Source organism: Poromitra crassiceps (assembly GCF_964638095.1).
Source record: "Poromitra crassiceps genome assembly, chromosome: 10".
Taxonomy (NCBI): Eukaryota; Metazoa; Chordata; class Actinopteri; order Beryciformes; family Melamphaidae; genus Poromitra; species Poromitra crassiceps.
Genome location: NC_139631.1, coordinates 10982730 through 11003210, shown reverse-complemented (window position 1 = coordinate 11003210; position 20481 = coordinate 10982730). Strand labels below are relative to the sequence as shown.

General features: G+C 44.7%; 1 protein-coding gene across 1 annotated transcript in view; it reads right to left on the bottom strand.

The window, feature by feature from the left end:
• LOC310783877 (netrin receptor UNC5C-like) overlaps positions 1-20481 on the bottom strand; it is a 386712-nt gene that overhangs the window by 21837 nt on the left and 344394 nt on the right. Inside the window, exons 8-11 of the mRNA XM_083644778.1 lie at positions 13834-14025; positions 8734-8951; positions 4611-4746; positions 3899-3986 (exon numbers count right to left, since the gene is read on the bottom strand). Coding sequence (XP_083500904.1) covers positions 3899-3986; positions 4611-4746; positions 8734-8951; positions 13834-14025 — 634 coding nt within the window. The remainder of the gene's footprint in view (positions 1-3898; positions 3987-4610; positions 4747-8733; positions 8952-13833; positions 14026-20481) is intronic.

Below are 20481 nucleotides of genomic sequence, written 5' to 3'. Positions count from 1 at the left end.
GGGTGTTATTGTTGGGATACGGGTGTTATTGTTGGGATACGGGTGTTATTGTTGGGATACGGGTGTTATTGTTGGGATATGGGTGTTATTGTTGGGATACGGGTGTTATTGTTGGGATATGGGTGTTATTGTTGGGATATCGGTGTTATTGTTGGGATACGGGTGTTATTGTTGGGATACGGGTGTTATTGTTGGGATACGGGTGTTATTGTTGGGATACGGGTGTTATTGTTGGGATATGGGTGTTATTGTTGGGATATGGGTGTTATTGTTGGGATACGGGTGTTATTGTTGGGATACGGGTGTTATTGTTGGGATACGGGTGTTATTGTTGGGATATGGGTGTTATTGTTGGGATACGGGTGTTATTGTTGGGATATGGGTGTTATTGTTGGGATACGGGTGTTATTGTTGGGATATGGGTGTTATTGTTGGGATACGGGTGTTATTGTTGGGATATGGGTGTTATTGTTGGGATACGGGTGTTATTGTTGGGATATGGGTGTTATTGTTGGGATATGGGTGTTATTGTTGGGATATGGGTGTTATTGTTGGGATACGGGTGTTATTGTTGGGATATGGGTGTTATTGTTGGAATACGGGTGTTATTGTTGGGATATGGGTGTTATTGTTGGGATACGGGTGTTATTGTTGGGATATGGGTGTTATTGTTGGGATACGGGTGTTATTGTTGGGATATGGGTGTTATTGTTGGGATATGGGTGTTATTGTTGGGATACGGGTGTTATTGTTGGGATATGGGTGTTATTGTTGGGATACGGGTGTTATTGTTGGGATATGGGTGTTATTGTTGGGATATGGGTGTTATTGTTGGGATATGAGTGTTATTGTTGGGATACGGGTGTTATTGTTGGGATATGGGTGTTATTGTTGGGATATGGGTGTTATTGTTGGGATATGGGTGTTATTGTTGGGATACGGGTGTTATTGTTGGGATATGGGTGTTATTGTTGGGATATGGGTGTTATTGTTGGGATATGGGTGTTAATGTTGGGATATGGGTGTTATTGTTGGGATACGGGTGTTAATGTTGGGATATGGGTGTTATTGTTGGGATACGGGTGTTATTGTTTGGATATGGGTGTTATTGTTGGGGGGGGCATATGGATAGAAAGTGCCTAGAGAGTTGGCATTCGAGGGATGGGTAGGATTAGTGGCTAGGGGGGATATGGGTGGTGTCGAGGGGGGGAGGGAAAAGGGCAGTGCCATGATCTAAAAGGTTTGCGCTTTTTTATTTAAAACACGTTCAATCAAGATATCTTTTTGAGAGCGCGGATTTCCATTTTTCTGCTTCTTGAATAAATTGAAAGTAGAAAAGTATGTTGAAAATGTAGTAAAATAACAAAGTGACATCGGTGAGTTTGATCTTACTGTGCTAAAACCACCTGATTCTGTGTAACACGCTGTTCCATGCAAAGTCAATTTTGGTGCGTGACGTTTGCGAGCCAGCTATTGACTGAGATGAGATGAGGGCAGAGGACAGCAAACAGGTTTTTAATTCTGAGAAATACTATAGTGCATTGCAAGGGACCCGATTCATATAGACTTTGATTGACTTGAGCGAAGCAGAGGGACTGGGAGGAATCCATGCCAGGTGTTTTGACCCAGACGTAATCCTTACGGCTCTAGAGATATTAAAAAATGACTATTGACAATATTGCTATGGACTTTATCTGTGTCACTGGGGAAAAGACACAGGACAGACATGCAGAGAAGCAGCATGTCTCCAAAATAAACTGTGTAGTACATTAAAAGGGGTTTATTTTTATTGACTGCTATTTTCTGAACAGCACATCGTCAGGATACAGTATTGATTCTGCTGAATGAAATCCTTACATCTCTAAAACGTTATCTGCTCAGGCATTATGAAAAAAAAAATACATTGTTACCTTCATATTGGTTGCTGTGTGTGTATGTGTGTGTGTGTGTGTGTGTGTGTGTGTGTGTGTGTGCGAGAGAGAGAGAGAGAGAGAGAGAGAGAGAGAGGGAGAGAAACAGAGAGAGAGAGTATCATAGACTGTATAAAATATGGACATCATCATGACAGCCCCTCAAAAATGAAGCCAAAACATATTGATCGCCCCCTTGTGGCTGGCTGCAGTATAGCTCATAAATCCATGTCAGTGGATGGGACATGAACTAAGAAATCAAAGCACACATCAAATATCCGCCCCCCCCCCCACCCCAAGATGGTTTGTCATTTCTTATCACGCTGATGCATGCTGATGCTATTTGTAATAGTTCTAGTTTGACAATATGAATATAGGGCTGATTGACAGCCACTCTCAAACCTCCGTCAGACAGTGACATGGCTGAGGGGGCTCATCTTCTTCTCTGCCACAAGATCAAGGACCACAATGGAAACAAGTCTGAGATTTTATTGTGCTTATCCTTGTACATTTTTAAAGCTATGATGTATTTTGTATTGCTTTTTCTATTGCCGAATAAAATAAAATAAAATAAAATCAAGCCTGACTCTTCTGCGCAAGAGTCCGGTTGCAAATGATGCATGACACCAGCGCAAGATGGCAGCTCGCAGAAACTAGATATTTTAGCTTCACTTTTGCATAGCGGTAGGAAGTGTGGACGCATCGTCCATATTATTATACAGTCAATGGTGTGTAATGCACACCATTGACTGTATAATATATGGACAACTGTGTATGTCTGTTTCACAGGCAGTGAGTTTTGGATATTTACCCTATAGGTGCTGCATAGGCCCTTGAGTTATGGACTTTACCCAGACCACAACGGACCACAAACTTTCAAATGATGTGTAAAAAAAAATCCCCTAAAGCTGAAGTGGGGAATTCTTTCACCCAACTGAACAGAAGGCTTCTCCCTCGTGTGTTGACAGAAAGCTGTACAGTAGCCCCCTCATGCACAGGGCTTGGGAGTAAAGAATTAGAGCAACAGGATTACAGAAACCCACAAAAGGCCACTAATCTGTTACAGTTGCTGTGAGTAATCAGATTGCATATGCTTTCAAAAACAGGGGAGGGAAACCATCCTTTAGTTTGTGAGATTATGGTCAGTAGAAGTTTCACATGCATTTTAAAATAATAGGTGATATTGAGTCTACGTTTTAATCAAATTTGAATTTCTAAATTTGTATTGTTTAACCGCATATTCTAAGGAATTAGGTTGGATCGTGTCATGGAATAAAATACCGGTCCTGACTGTCTTTTCCTACAATCGCAAAGTAACAAAGTTTACAAAAATTCTTATCTCAGTGGATTACATTACAGATGACTTATTACTTTTGATTTAATTACTTGTAATCGTCTCGACTCTGCTAAGGTAGGAGTTTTAACCCTGGCATTAATATAGGATTCCCGAGGTAGTAATTGATCGGTGCTGACTGAAAAGAGGATGTGCATGGAGAGAATCACAGTGTAAATCATAGGGATTCCTCCCTCGCTGTGCATACTGAGCTCCTGTCATACTGTGAAACCTTCTCCCTGCAGCCTTCCAAACAACCCAGAGAAGCTGCTCCCCTCAGGGTGGAGGGGTGGGGGGTGAGCCTTACAAACAACCCAGAGAAGCTGCTCCCCTCAGGGGGGAGGGGTGGGGGGTGAGCCTTACAAACAACCCAGAGAAGCTGCTCCCCTCAGGGGGGAGGGGTGGGGGGTGACCCAGAGAAAAACCAAGAAAGGAAAAGACAGAAAGGAAGGGAGAGAGAAAGGGAGAGAGATGCAGAGAGGGGCAGACAGACAGCAACCCTGAGAGAGAGAGAGAGAGAGAGGGGAGAGCTAGAGGAAGAGAGAGAGAGAGAGAGAGAAAGAGTGAGAGAGAGAGAGAGAGAGAGAGGGGAGAGCTAGAGGAAGAGAGAGAGAGAAAGAGAGAGAGAGAGAAAGAGAGAGAGAGATGAACTTACCTCAAGCTGTCCTTCCTGTGCACAGTCACATACATCTCATACACTCGACCCTGAGGAACAGCTCCCGCTGGAACCAATAAGCTCACACCTGGGGGGGGGGGGGGGGGGGGGGGGTGGAGAGAGAGAGAGAGAATTTCAGCATAAGATGTATTAATTTCACCACAGACAACTGAGTTATTGAATGGGAAAAGCATTATGAGTTATTATGAGTGATTAATGATTGAATAATCATTAAATCATCAATCATTAAAGGCAGACCATGTAAAACTTTTCTCGTAAAAATATATGATCGAGTGAATTGTGTTAACTTATGTTTTACAGCTTCTGAGAGCTGCTTTCTATCAGCATGTTTCATTATTCATTCTTTTCCCTGCCCACAGCTTTCAACGCCTGACTTATGAGTCTACCAGAAGTTTTTATTATTTATTTTGTATCTAGCTTGAGAAGAACATCCCGAAGCAGCTTTGTGTAGGCTTAGTATGACTGTGCAGTATGGCTTAGTATGACTGTGCAGTATGGCACTACAAGGTGTTTTCTCTGCTTACTGAATGGACAGTGGGTGGAATAGGACACCTTATGGTGTCCCCGCCCCTCCCGCCCACACACATTTTGATGTTGACAAGGTCCAAATGTAAAAAGTAGATGGCACATTACTGTTCCGGCTGCGACATGGTTATTATTGACAGACACGTGTGCAGAACAGTACATTTACCAGAGTTGGGTACGATGAGGTGTCCTCCCTGGTTGTTGAAGGATCCGTGAGCAGTGCAGGACGGGTCTCGTGTTCGCGCCAAGCTCTGGCTGCGGAAGTTCATGGTATCGCTGTTGTCCAGTAGAGACTGGGTTACCTAGCAACCACAAGATACAGTAACTCAACAGTGCAGCAATAGCAGGTACTGTATGTAAGCGTTTATGCTATAACTGTTATAGTATAACAGAGTGAATTGGCCATGGTGCAGGAAAATGAAGGTTCGTGGTTCAGCAGAGATTGGATCAGCTTGAAGTCTAATTCCATCACAGAAGCTCAACTTTTTTCTTTTTCTTTCCTTCTTCCTTGTTTTCCTTGCATGCATGCACTGTGGACCTACACCTACACCCACACTACACCTACACCCAGAGGGAGTACATGCATGCACTGTGGACCTACACCTACACCCACACTACACCTACACCCAGAGGGAGTACATGCATGCACTGTGAACCTACACCCAGAGGGAGGAGGTGTAGTGTGGGTTGGAGAACAAGCGTGCATTCAATAGGTGTATTCTGTTGATATCAGAGGTGGCTGTGAAGGTTCACGCTATTCATTTCTTTTGGCAGAGTAGAGGAAAACAGTGAAAGGGAAGAGAGATTCTACAACATTTCACTCGGGGCGATTCTGTTGATCCTAACCTCAGGCTGTTTTTGCCACCAGGATTTTACTGTGTTCAGCAAGATATGTTTGAATTTTTTACGTTTGCTTGGCAGTCATACAAGGGGATTGAAATTCAGGGAAGCTAACTGTTAGCATCTGCCTGGGAGTGCTGCCACAGGGCAAAGCTAGCTGACAGCGAGACGAGGATGGAATTACCATAGTCCAATAACACCCCCTTAGGGTACGTGGGACAAGATACATTATGACGTGCTTTACATTGCATCTTCTTAGATGTCCGTGGTGAAATGTGACCTACAGAGGTCACAGAGTGTAGGTACGTGTAGAGGTTGCAAAATGAACCCGTTTATATCCACATCAAATAAGGTTGATAGTCATTTGTACGCATGTTTGTACAGCATGCAGGTGCAAAAAAGACATGCAGTCAAATCAAATAGTGGAAGTGATTTGTAGAGCCCAGATCCATCAGGTTCAGCACAGGATACTCATACTGCCTCAGGATAGATAGCCACTCTGACACATGGCAGGGCAGAAGGAGGAAAGTGGGTGTATACTGATGGTGTTTGTATTGATGTGATTGAGAAGTGGCATGTTTTAATGCTGTCAACAATGCTTCTGCAGTATAATTCACTCCAAGAGGGACAAACATTATGGACAAACATAGCGTGCTAATGCAGGATGCAAGGCACTGGGCTTCTACCATCATTTAAAAAGTAAAGTCTCCCCTCTATTTAATTTCCTACTTTATTTGCTTACATGAACCGTATTGTGATGTAATGTATATTGATATCAAGAAGAACCCTTATGATTATCGTGATATTGATTTCAACCCTATCGCCCAGCCCAGTTTGTTCTGTTCTCTCTTCTCTCTCTCTCCTCCCCTCCCCCTCTCTCTCCCTTTCCAATATAAGATTGTTCAAGTCTGTTTATTGATAGTTCTTGGCTAGACCTAGCTTGACACATTCTCTGTAAAGCCCTCTCAGACATGCTTGTGAATTATGGCTAACGTCATGCAAATAAACTTCACTTAAAGGAACACTCCGCCCATTTTCAACCAGCTTTGTATCATTAGAACATCAGTAGTATATCAGAAAACTGTAAACGGTTTTGAAGTCTGTCATTTCATTTGACAGTTATTGAGTGTTAAAGTGTGGACCAGTGACATCACTGGTCCACACTAACTCAAATTAATAACTCAAATCAACTCTCAATAACTGTCAAACTATTCATCAATTCATCTAGTTTGACAGTTATTGAGAGTTGATTTGAGTTAGTGAGTTATTCATTTGAGTTAGTGTGGACCAGTGATGTCACTGGTCCACACTTTAACACTCAATAACTGTCAAATTAAATGACAGACTTCAAAACAGTTTACAGTTTTCTGATATACTACTGATGTTCTAATGATACAAAGCTGGTTGAAAATGGGCGGAGTGTTCCTTTAACTCGACTTGACTATTTTGTCATTGGACTGCAGGATATACAGTACCGTCATTGAACAAGGGACACATATGGCCTTATATTACCTTAGGAGACAGCTTAGATGTGAAGTCCTTATATTACCTTAGGAGACAGCTTAGATGTGAAGTCCTTATATTACCTTAGGAGACAGCTTAGATGTGAAGTCCTTATATTACCTTAGGAGACAGCTTAGATGTGAAGTCCTTATATTACCTTAGGAGACAGCTTTGATGTGAAGTCCTTATATTACCTTAGGAGACAGCTTAGATGTGAAGTCCTTATATTACCTTAGGAGACAGCTTAGATGTGAAGTCCTTATATTACCTTAGGAGACAGCTTAGATGTGAAGTCCCTTATATTACCTTAGGAGACAGCTTGGATGTGAAGTCCTTATATTACCTTAGGAGACAGCTTGGATGTGAAGTCCTTATATTACCTTAGGAGACAGCTTGGATGTGAAGTCCTTATATTACCTTAGGAGACAGCTTAGATGTGAAGTCCTTATATTACCTTAGGAGACAGCTTAGATGTGAAGTCCTTATATTACCTTAGGAGACAGCTTCGATGTGAAGTCCCTTATATTACCTTAGGAGACAGCTTCGATGTGAAGTCCTTATATTACCTTAGGAGACAGCTTCGATGTGAAGTCCCTTATATTACCTTAGGAGACAGCTTCGATGTGAAGTCCTTATATTACCTTAGGAGACAGCTTGGATGTGAAGTCCTTATATTACCTTAGGAGACAGCTTCGATGTGAAGTCCCTTATATTACCTTAGGAGACAGCTTCGATGTGAAGTCCTTATATTACCTTAGGAGACAGCTTGGATGTGAAGTCCTTATATTACCTTAGGAGACAGCTTCGATGTGAAGTCCTTATATTACCTTAGGAGACAGCTTCGATGTGAAGTCCCTTATATTACCTTAGGAGACAGCTTCGATGTGAAGTCCTTATATTACCTTAGGAGACAGCTTGGATGTGAAGTCCTTATATTACCTTAGGAGACAGCTTCGATGTGAAGTCCTTATATTACCTTAGGAGACAGCTTCGATGTGAAGTCCCTTATATTACCTTAGGAGACAGCTTCGATGTGAAGTCCTTATATTACCTTAGGAGACAGCTTGGATGTGAAGTCCTTATATTACCTTAGGAGACAGCTTGGATGTGAAGTCCTTATATTACCTTAGGAGACAGCTTGGATGTGAAGTCCTTATATTACCTTAGGAGACAGCTTGGATGTGAAGTCCTTATATTACCTTAGGAGACAGCTTGGATGTGAAGTCCCTTATATTACCTTAGGAGACAGCTTGGATGTGAAGTCCTTATATTACCTTAGGAGACAGCTTGGATGTGAAGTCCCTTATATTACCTTAGGAGACAGCTTGGATGTGAAGTCCTTATATTACCTTAGGAGACAGCTTGGATGTGAAGTCCTTATATTACCTTAGGAGACAGCTTGGATGTGAAGTCCTTATATTACCTTAGGAGACAGCTTGGATGTGAAGTCCTTATATTACCTTAGGAGACAGCTTGGATGTGAAGTCCTTATATTACCTTAGGAGACAGCTTAGATGTGAAGTCCTTATATTACCTTAGGAGACAGCTTGGATGTGAAGTCCTTATATTACCTTAGGAGACAGCTTGGATGTGAAGTCCTTATATTACCTTAGGAGACAGCTTAGATGTGAAGTCCTTATATTACCTTAGGAGAAAGCTTTGATGTGAAGTCCCTTATATTACCTTAGGAGACAGCTTCGATGTGAAGTCCCTTATATTACCTTAGGAGACAGCTTCGATGTGAAGTCCTTATATTACCTTAGGAGACAGCTTAGATGTGAAGTCCTTATATTACCTTAGGAGAAAGCTTTGATGTGAAGTCCCTTATATTACCTTAGGAGACAGCTTCGATGTGAAGTCCCTTATATTACCTTAGGAGACAGCTTAGATGTGAAGTCCTTATATTACCTTAGGAGAAAGCTTTGATGTGAAGTCCCTTATATTACCTTAGGAGACAGCTTGGATGTGAAGTCCCCTCCTAGGTCGTCCTGCGGTGTGACCAGACCGGACGAGTTGTAGACTTTGATCTTCAGGTTGGGCAGAGGGTCCAAGAGAGGAGAGTTGGTCATGGGGATTTTGTCGGATACGTCATGGAGGGCGTACACAGGACCGCGATACATGGCTGCAGCGTTGGTCAAGTCAGGAGGAGCTGTCAGAAGATCAGCTACAGACAAGAGGGGATAGGGAACAAACAACTGTCACATTTCCAGCTAGATCAGAGAGGGGGTTATGTTTCAGAGATGTCGAAGGAGAAGAAAGGCTAATGTTATTTCATAAACAGCATAAACAGCAACCCTGTATGTGCCTGCATGGTGTATAGGTCAGAGGCGAAGAAGATGTCAGAAAATCAGTGAGAGGGACAAAGGCGAAGGGAAAGGAGAGCGCTTGCTGAGAAGTGAACTGGGTCTTGTGGTATATGTACATAGGGGCATGTGCTGGATCAAGGACTGGTCATGGCTGCTGCATTGAGAAAGAAAGAATATAGATTTTAAGAGAGATGCGTAGACTTCATCTCGACAGAGACAGTGTTACAGAAACAAATAAGAAACTCTGATTTTGCCCAAATAATACAATAATGATTAGTTATTATGTATTACAATTTCTATCTGATATGCTTGTATGTACAGTATGCTATTCGTATTTTTGTATGTATGTATTTATTTAATCTTCTTAAATCAGTTTTGATTTATTCATTTATTTATTCTGGGGGCTTTAGCCTTTCTGTTCTGTTTAAACGTCAATCTCTTTTTCTCTTCTTGTGTTGTTGTTGTCTTTAATCTTTTATCTGTATCTATTTTGTTTTATCTGTGCACTTTTATTTGTGATGTAAAGTGCAGTGCATTGCATATTAATGAATGAAATGTGCTATGCAAATAAAAATATATATATTAGAAGCTGTCATACTTGAATCATGTCATCTCTCTATATCTATTTTGAAATGCTCAACATGTCACACTTCAATTTCAATTCAATGTGCCTGTTTTCCTTATTTATTTATTTTGAACTGAGATTAGAGACTGACCTTGCAGACTAATCTACATTAATACCACACACAGCGGTATGCCCTGTCACATACTGTATTACCTTGCGGCTAACGCATGTGGATTCTGCTAATTACAGACTGTGTTTAATATGTGTCTGTCTCTCATGTCACTATGTTCAGAACGTTTGCCCTTGAGTTGTCACAGCTGATGTGTGCTAATGCTAATCATGTTAACGCCTGTCTATCATGATCACGCGGTGCAGCATATCCCACGGCTATGCCTTATATGTTCATGTTCTGCAAGCAAACACATACACAGTTGCACCATTTATAATAACACACATAACTAGACAAGTCAGTAAGTAAGTGTGCACACTGTATACCACACACACACACACACACGCATGCACGCATGTATACACACACACACACACACACACACACACACACACACACACACACACACACACACACACACACCTGGGAATGATGTAGCTAAGTGGGGGTGGAGAGGTAAGTCATGCTGCGATTCTCATTCTCCCTGCTCTGCTCATCATGGAAAGGTTAGTGGAAGCCATGGGGCACCTCCAGAGAACATGCTGATTGCTAATTAGTGTAGCATCATGCTAATCAATGTGCATGTCACACCGCTGAGTTTTATTGCTACATTTATTGTTACCTAAAGAACTGCGACTAACTTCAACTGGATTTCATTCACTTCCTTCTCTGATCGCTCCCAGGACTGCAGGAGTAAATACAGCTGAACTTGTTTTGGTTGGAATTATTAATTCGAACAAAGACTCTTTTAGCTGGAAATTCTCAATCATGCCTTCATTTTTGCAATCACAACACTGATCTTTTGTTGTAAATCTAGATGTAATGCTCAAAGCTCACTGGGTTTTCGTTTTAATTTGGTTTATGTTCTGATTGCCAGATCATTTGCTGTCATTTCTTCGTGGTTGGCTTGGAAAGATGAGCATGCAAAGTAGCAGACAAGGTAAATAAAAAATACTGGAAGAAAAAAGCACAGCTCAGAGAGGCTACAGAGGCTATAGTGCCATTCATTGTAATGTAATCACAATAGATTTAACAGTGCTATACACATATCCTACAGTAGCTACATGGCTAACATTGAAGTTGCGTTGCCCATATTGCTCATAGCAAATTTGTTCCACATGCACTAAGAGTACAAGCTCAGTCACTTGTCACAATATGTCTTATGTGAACACGTGTTAGCCTATTAAAGGGTCAACAAAAAAGTAGTTCTACATATGTCAATGTAGATCATGTTTTCTCCTGCTCACTCAAATATCCAGGATTTAATTGGGTTTGGAAATCAGAAAAAGTACATGTACTGTGCAGACATGTTTTCACGTTTGTTCTCACAGGCACAAGGTCTGAAATCCTCTCCTTGCCTCCCCGTGATCCCATCCATTTTAATGTACCCATCCCTCATTAGCACCCCCATCTATCACCTGTCTCTTCCTCTATCAGCTGTCACTCTCTTCCTCTTTCTATCACCTGTCTCTTCCTCTATCAGCTGCCACTCTCTTCCTCTCTCTATCACCTGTCTCTTCCTCTTTCTATCACTTGTCACTCTCTTCCTCTCTATCACCTGTCACTCTCTTCCTCTTTCTATCACCTGTCACTCTCTTCCTCTATCACCTGTCACTCTCTTCCTCTCTCTATCACCTGTCTCTTCCTCTTTCTATCACCTGTCACTCTCTTCCTCTATCACCTGTCACTCTCTTCCTCTCTCTACCAGCTGTCACTCTCTTCCTCGCTCTACCAGCTGTCACTCTCTTCTTCTCTATCAGCTGTCACTTCCTCTCTCTATCAGCTGTCACTTCCTCTCTCTATCAGCGTCACTCTCTTCCTCTCTATCAGCTGTCACTCTCTTCCTCTCTCTATCAGCTGTCACTCTCTTCCTCTCTCTATCAGCTGTCACTCTCTTCCTCTCTCTATCAGCTGTCACTCTCTTCCTCTCTCTATCAGCTGTCACTCTCTTCCTCTCTCTATCAGCTGTCACTCTCTTCCTCTCTCTATCAGCTGTCACTCTCTTCCTCTCTCTACCAGCTGTCACTCTCTTCCTCTCTCTATCAGCTGTCACTCTCTTCCTCTCTCTACCAGCTGTCACTCTCTTCCTCTCTCTATCAGCTGTCACTCTCTTCCTCTCTCTACCAGCTGTCACTCTCTTCCTCTCTCTACCAGCTGTCACTCTCTTCCTCTCTCTATCAGCTGTCACTCTCTTCCGCTCTCTACCAGCTGTCACTCTCTTCCTCTCTCTACCAGCTGTCACTCTCTTCCTCTCTCTACCAGCTGTCACTCTCTTCCTCTCTCTATCACCTGTCACTCTCTTCCTCTCTCTATCATCAGGCTGTTTACTCTTAAAGCCAGTGGGTATTCCTGCCAAACCATCCCCGCTGAAATTTAATTAACAACTAACAGAAAGCCAGTGAGAGAGAGAGGATAGAGAGAGAGAGAGAGATGGAGGGATGGAGGGGTAGAGGATGAGGAGAGAAATAGGGAGACTCGAGAGGAATAGAACAAAATGAAGAGACAAGCTCAAATGGACAGGTATAGAGAAGAGGGAGAGGGAGAGAGAGGGAGAGAGAGGGAGAGAGAGATGCAGGGACATCATTCTTCATTAATAGTAATCGGAGATGGTCCCTCAACACGGAGTGACAAGCATCCTAATGTTACACTGATGAAATGTCACCCAGTCCTCACTCATGCAAAGACACATGGCCGTATGCACGCACACGCACACACACACACACGCGCACACGCACACACACGGGCACACACACACACACACACACACACGGGCACACACACACACACACAGTCACACACAATATCGCTCTTATGCTCGCTACGAGTCTACCAAATTGCATTCCATCCTCTCTGACCCCACTTTTCTTTTTGACTGTAGACTATAGACCATGATTTGAATGTTAATCTCCACCCACAATCTGACTGTAGGTCCGTAGTTATGTTTTCAACAGATACAAATCCTTACAGCAAATCCAGAACTTTATGGCGTCTATGGACGGAAACCAGACTGATACCAATACAGATTCCCAACCCAATAATGGCATTTCCGGTATCAGTGTACAAACAGAAGGATCTGATCTGATCAGCAGTTCACAATCATTCAATCATTAATAGAGACTTCCTGCATGTAGACATATTACTGTTCAACTAGTCTACTGTCTGTTTGCGTGTGTGTGCACATGCATGAGTGTAGTGTATGTAAGTGTGTGTGTGTGTGTGTGTGTGTGTGTGTTTATGCACGCTGCATCTGGCCCCCTCATCCATTTCCTATAGCCTGAGAGAGATGACAGTACAGACAGGAGAGAGTGAAATATGGCTCCACTTTACCAGAGAGACAAACAGGGAGGGTCTGCCTACAGTAGGAGTCACTGTGACGGGAGGGAGAGAGACAGACAGACACAGAGAGAGAGAGAGAGAGAGAGAGAGAGAGAGAGAGAGAGAGAGGTGCTGATAAGCAAGAAATGTGAGTCACTTGAATGTTCAGATGGAGAGAGAGGATAGAGAGAGAAAGGGAGAGAGAGAGAGAGATACTCATTGATGGAAGAGAGTGGTCTCTAGTAGAGACAGAGATTAGAGCCGGGGGAGATGGACAGCCAGTGTCAAAGTACAGAGACACACTGATAGAATCAGCATCAAAGATCAAACATCAGTGGATGGGGCAGGTACAGGTTGTCTAGTACAGTTTCAGCTGGAAGGAGAGCGAGAGAGAGAGAGAGAGAGAGGGAGAGACAGAGAGAGGGCGAGAGAGAGAGAGAGAGAGAGAGAGAGAGAGAGAGAGAGAGAGAGAGAGAGAGAGAGACCCCTTTTTTAAAGCCAAAGTACTAACTTTCTGTACTGCTTTGGCAATACGAGCTTGTAACTTGTCATGCCAATAAAGCTCATTTGAATTTGAATTTGAATTTGAGAGAGAGAGACAGAGAGCTGCATGGACCTACAGTACAAGAAGGGCAAACCATATCAACTGTCGACTTAGCTATCCAAACTGATGTTCCACCTGTGTGCTCACCTGATCTGGCCGTTTTGATATTAACAGACTGGAAGCCTCCGTTCAGCGCTGAGGTGTCGATGATGTCCGAGTCAAAGTCCCGGTGTGTCTTGCGGTAAACAAAGAGCGCCACGATGACAGAGATGACCAGGCACATGATCACCGCGATGACGATGCCCACGTACAGCGCCACATCATCAGTACTGGGGGCAGCTGGAGGGGATCAAAACAGGGACACAGAGACATGATGTTAGAGGGAGACGCATCACAACAGGAGAAAAACAGCAAAAGAAAAAGTGACAACAAATTGATAGACCAAAGGGATGGTCCTTTTAAATGCAAGACTAAATTAACTTTGCTGTAATTGTGGCTTCAAAGTAATTTGATGGCTCTCTGTAATTCGTAATTAGCGTTAGTCAATTTCATTTTTCCCCTCAGACAAACGATCAAACAAAAAGGATCACCTTCAATAGCTTCAATTCAAAGAAAACTCTTACATAGCCCTCCAGCTTTGTGGAACATGCTAATTTGTCTAGACAGAAGGAGAGAGAGGTACCTTTCATAAAAGGAACGATGCCGACTCTTAAAACTTAATACGCCCGTTAATTATTTTACAAGGGTCCTAACATCTATTTGCAATTTGACGGAAACTTTTAATGGTGTCTTGGTGAGAACAATGGTGACATTTCCATTCATGATCGGTATTACAGTATTACATAGCACCGGAAGAGACAGAGAAGGTTGTAACTGGCGAGGTGATAAGGATGGTAAAAGATACCAACTGCACTCAAAGTTACCAAATGGACCTGAGTAGAAGAGGAGGAAAGGACACAGGAAGAGAGGAGAGAAGAAACGAGTAAGGGAGAGGTAAGAGTGCAGGACTCAAGGAGAGGAGGGGAGGAGAGGGGAGACAAGAGGAGAGGAGAGAAGAGGAGGGGAGAGGGCAGGAGACGAGAGGGGTGATCAGAGGAGGAGAGAGGAGAGGGGAGACAAGAGGAGAGGAGAGGAACAGGAGAGGGGAGGAGAAACGAGAGGAGGGGAGAGCAGAGGAGAAATGAGAGGAGAGGAGGGGAGAGCAGAGGAGAGGGGAGGAAAGGGGAAGAGAAGGGAGGAGATGAGAGAAGAGGAGAGGAGGGGAGGGGAGATCAGAGGAGGGGAGAGAGGAGAGGAGGGGAGAGCAGAGGAGGGGAGAGGAGAGGAGGAGGGAGGAGGGGACGAGAGGAGGGGAGAGGAGGAGGGGAGAGGAGAGGAGAGGAGGAGAGGGGAGAGCAGAGGAGGGGAGAGGAGAGGAGGAGGGGAGGAGAGGAGGGGAGAGGAGAGGAGAGGAGAGGAGGAGGGGAGAGGAGGAGAGGGGAGAGCAGAGGAGGGGAGAGGAGAGGAGACGAGGGGAGAGGAGAGGAGGAGAGGAGGAGAGCAGAGGAGGAGAGGAGGAGAGGAGAGGAGGAGAGCAGAGGAGAGGAGAGGAGAGGAGGAGAGCAGAGGAGAGGAGAGGAGGAGAGGAGAGGAGGAGAGAGGAGAGGAGAGGAGGAGAGGAGAGAGAGGAGGAGAGGAGAGGAGAGGAGGAGAGAGAGAGGAGGAGAGAGGAGAGGAGAGGGGAGGAGGAGAGAGGAGAGGAAATAGGAGACAAAAGCAGAGGAAAGAAAAGGGGACAAGAAAAGCAAAGTAGAGAGCAGATAGAAAGAAAGGAAGTAAGAGGAAATGAGGGCACGAGATAAAGGAAATGCATTTGAAGTTCAAAGCAGAGAAACAACACATTCAACATGAAAGCGTCTGTGGAACTTTTTGGAGCGGCCTCTCACACTGTATAATGGTGTCCTCCTCTGTAGCTGGTAGGAGGGGATTTATTAAGAAGACAGAACAGTATAGAACTGATGCTCCCTTTAATCCAACCTTACAGTTGAGAGGCAGATAACAGGCTTTTAGCTACAAACAGCCTGAGTCATTTGCTAACGGATTTGCTGCTGTCGCATTCGAACAAGTTCAGAAAGCATGAACTTGATTATGCATGAGAGAGTCCTTTGATGATTCACAGACATTCATGCCCACATACGTCTTTGCACACACACACACACACACACACACACACACACACACACACACACACACAGGCACACACACACACACAGGCGCGCACACACACACAGGCGCGCAAACACACACACACACACACACACACACACACACACACACACACACACAGAGGAAAGGTCACTCCTCGCAGTGTTAGTTATTAATCGACCACTTGAGGGAGCTATGAACCACTTCTTGTATCTCAGGGGAGCAACGCATGCAGAAACCAAAGCATGTCTCTCTGACACTGACATTGTGGTAAGGCAACTTTGTCCAAGTTTCCTACCTCAGTCCTGTCCACCATGAGTCTGTCCAACAAGCCTTATCAGTCCTGTCCACCTCGAGTCTGTCCAACAAGCCTCCCAGTCCTGTCCACCTCAAGTCTGTCCAACAAGCCTCATCAGTCCTGTCCACCTTGAGTCTGTCCAACAAGCCTCATCAGTCCTGTCCACCATGAGTCTGTCCAACAAGCCTCATCAGTCCTGTCCACCTCGAGTCTGTCCAACAAGCCTCATCAGTCCTGTCCACCTCGAGTCTGTCCAACAAGCCTCATCAGTCCTGTCCACCTTGAGTCTGTCCAACAAGCCTCATCAGTCCTGTCCACCTCGAGTCTGTCCAACAAGCCTTATCAGTCCTGTCCACCTTGAGTCTGTCCAACAAGCCTCATCAGTCCTGTCCACCTTGAGTCTGTCCAACAAGCCTCATCAGTCCTGTCCACCTCGAGTCTGTCCAACAAGCCTCATCAGTCCTGTCCACCTCGAGTCTGTCCAACAAGCCTCATCAGTCCTGTCCACCTTGAGTCTGTCCAACAAGCCTCATCAGTCCTGTCCACCTCGAGTCTGTCCAACAAGCCTTATCAGTCCTGTCCACCTTGAGTCTGTCCAACAAGCCTCATCAGTCCTGTCCACCTTGAGTCTGTCCAACAAGCCTCATCAGTCCTGTCCACCTCGAGTCTGTCCAACAAGCCTCATCAGTCCTGTCCACCTCGAGTCTGTCCAACAAGCCTCATCAGTCCTGTCCACCTCGAGTCTGTCCAACAAGCCTCATCAGTCCTGTCCACCTTGAGTCTGTCCAACAAGCCTCATCAGCCAAAATGTGGCCACGAAATGACCACGAGGTCTTGAAATGCAAATGTAGGAAAACAGACGCTTTCCCATGATGTCAAAGAGACAAGAGATTAGAAAGAGACTAGAAGGAGACTTACAGAACAATGCAGGTACTTTGACATTGAAATAGTGTGACAGAAAGTTGTTGTTGTGGTCGAGGGGGTTAGTTAGGCTTATACCAAGGAGGTTCTGCCTCATGCCCCAGCTCAGGTCAAGATGGGTTCTTCTTGTCAAAGCTTTTCTTCTCGAACCATGAGCCAAACCTTACCCTAACCTTAACCAAGTTGTTGTTTTAAGCCCTTTTCCAACCTGTGAGATTGCTATGTTAACAACAGTGTTTCTCCTACTCACACTATTCATACAATGTCAATGTAGACTAGGTTCACACATGACATGCCGGTCCCGGATGCGTCAGGCGAGGCTAAATGTTGCGTTTAAGGTTCATGACGCCACAAATTATTGTTTTAGAAAAATGACCAGATGCCAAGTTTCTCCAACTATCATCCACTCAGCTGGCTAGTATAGCCTTGTCTCAGAGTCCGACCAATTTCCAGACATTTCTGGAAAACCATAAATTTCGCTCATGCTGCTTAGACATGTGGCAATTTTAAATGGAAGACTAAATTAAGGTTGCTGTAATTGTAGCACCAGAATTTGCTATTGTTCTCTGTAATTCTTCATTAGTGTTAGACAATTACATTTTTCCCCTCAGACAAATGCTCAAACTCAAACGACCACCTCAATAGCTAAAATTCACCCTAAAAACACCCAACTAAATGTCGTACATAAAGTTATTATTATCAAGACCCTTACACTTGGCAAGGGGGAATAGAATAGAAAAATCCTCTTAGCAACTTCATCATCTTAATTATCATCTTTTCATCGTTCACTCAGGGAATCTTTAAGATCTTCCCCCCCCCCCCTTGCTATGTAATTTTAAAGTTCAGAAGAACTTCAGAATTCCCTCAGCACAATGGACTGAGTAAGGTGCCAATTAGCCACATGAGATAGCACTGCTAAAATTGTTATTTCCATCTGTTATCTGCAAAAGAGGCTTATTTCTCAGGCAGTGGGCCGTGTGTGTGTGTGTGTGTGTGTGTGTGTGTGTGTGTGTGTGTGTGTGTGTATGTGTGTTTCTAGTGTGCCATGCCAATGAGCTTAAAAATTCTCTCCTGTTGTTCAGTTTTCAGCCCAACTCCTTCAGATCTCTCTCTCTCCTCCTGTGTCTCTCTCCCTCTCTCCTCCTGTGTCTCTCTCTCTCTCTCCTCCTGTGTCTCTCTCTCTCTCTCCTCCTGTGTCTCTCTCCCTCTCTCCTCCTGTGTCTCTCTCTCTCTTCTCTCTTCCTGTGTCTCTCTCCCTCTCTCCTCCTGTGTCTCTCTCCCTCTCTCCTCCTGTGTCTCTCTCCCTCTCTCCTCCTGTGTCTCTCTCCCTCTCTCCTCCTGTGTCTCTCTCCCTCTCTCCTCCTGTGTCTCTCTCTCTCTCTCCTCCTGTGTCTCTCTCCCTCTCTCCTCCTGTGTCTCTCTCTCTCTTCTCTCTTCCTGTGTCTCTCTCCCTCTCTCCTCCTGTGTCTCTCTCTCTCTCTCTCCTCCTGTGTCTCTCTCCCTCTCTCCTCCTGTGTCTCTCTCCCTCTCTCCTCCTGTGTCTCTCTCCCTCTCTCCTCCTGTGTCTCTCTCCCTCTCTCCTCCTGTGTCTCTCTCCCTCTCTCCTCCTGTGTCTCTCTCTCTTCCTGTGTCTCTCTCCCTCTCTCCTCCTGTGTGTCTCTCTCTCTCTCTTCCTGTGTCTCTCTCCCTCTCTCCTCCTGTGTCTCTCTCCCTCTCTCCTCCTGTGTCTCTCTCCCTCTCTCCTCCTGTGTCTCTCTCTCTTCCTGTGTCTCTCTCCCTCTCTCCTCCTGTGTCTCTCTCTCTCTCTCTTCCTGTGTCTCTCTCCCTCTCTCCTCCCGTGTCTCTCTCTCTCTCTCTCTCCTCCTGTGTCTCTCTCCCTCTCTCCTCCTGTGTCTCTCTCTCTCTCTCTTCCTGTGTCTCTCTCCCTCTCTCCTCCTGTGTCTCTCTCTCTTCCTGTGTCTCTCTCCTCCTGTGTCTCTCTCCCTCTCTCCTCCTGTGTCTCTCTCGACTCTCTCCTCCTGTGTCTCTCTCCCTCTCTCCTCCTGTGTCTCTCTCCCTCCATCTCTCCCTCCATCTGTTGGAGGAGTGGAACATCATGTCCTGTTGGAGGTAATCCACCTGCCTGAAGAACCCACCGCTGGATACTGTTTTGCTTTGCCATCCACGTTTCCGTTTCCATCTTCTGACTCTCCTAAATTCCCACTGTCTCATTTGATAAGAAAAACAGTTCCAAGTAGGCTTAAACATCGCCTAAGCAAAAGCAAAAGCTTTTTTATGATTATTTCCCCATCTGTCTTAGTAGGGACCCCCTCCTCGAACACAGACTCTCCACGACGTTCTTATCCCTAGCTACGCCCCCTATTCCCTAGCTCCGCCTCCTTCCTGACCATGTCTCCTCCCACCACCCACACTCCCCCCTACCCACCCCTCGAATCTCAACTCTCTACGACCTTCCTAGCCATATTTATGGGCCCTTTTCCCTAGCTCCGCCCCCTTCCTTGACCTGCATCGGATCGGAGCCGTGCCAAAATTGTATCTCTTGTTCCAGGCAGAACACTTCCACCAAGTTTGATGAGAAGTCCGCCCAGTAGTTGTTTCACGCGCCAGACGTAGTAACATTTTGTGGGCGTTCCCACACAGACCGACTGTATCTATAAGAAAGTGTGAAAATGTGTGTTCCTTATGTGTCTACATTTTTCATCTTTTATTTCCTCTTGCTCCTACATGAGAACAAAATGATTATTTTGGTCGAAACTGGCCTATTCCTTCATTTTGTCTGTGTGATGTTCTTTTACTGCCTAAAACCCTATAATAGCTTTTTCTCTCGACAAGATAGATGTTGAACTGAATGGTGGTTTGGCACTTCAGACCAGAGCCAGCTGAGATGAATGCATAAAGCGTCTGAAACATCTCTGTGTTGTCTGAGCCTCGTCCAGCATCATGGCCCCAGGGCAGGCTGTGATCTGTGCATCTATGACAATAAGCAACGTCTGAGGAAACACATGATGCTGTAGGTATAGATGCACCTACAGGAAACACATGATGCTGTAGGTATAGAGGCACCTACAGGAAACACATGATGAGGTAGGTATAGAGGCACCTACAGGACACACATGATGCTGTAGGTATAGAGGCACCTACAGGAAACACATGATGCTGTAGGTATAGAGGCACCTACAGGAAACACATGATGCTGTAAGTATAGAGGCACCTACAGGAAACACATGATGCTGTAGGTATAGATGCACCTACAGGAAACACATGATGCTGTAGGTATAGATGCACCTACAGGAAACACATGATGCTGTAGGTGTAGATGCACCTACAGGAAACACATGATGCTGTAGGTATAGATGCACCTACAGGAAACACATGATGCTGTAGGTATAGAT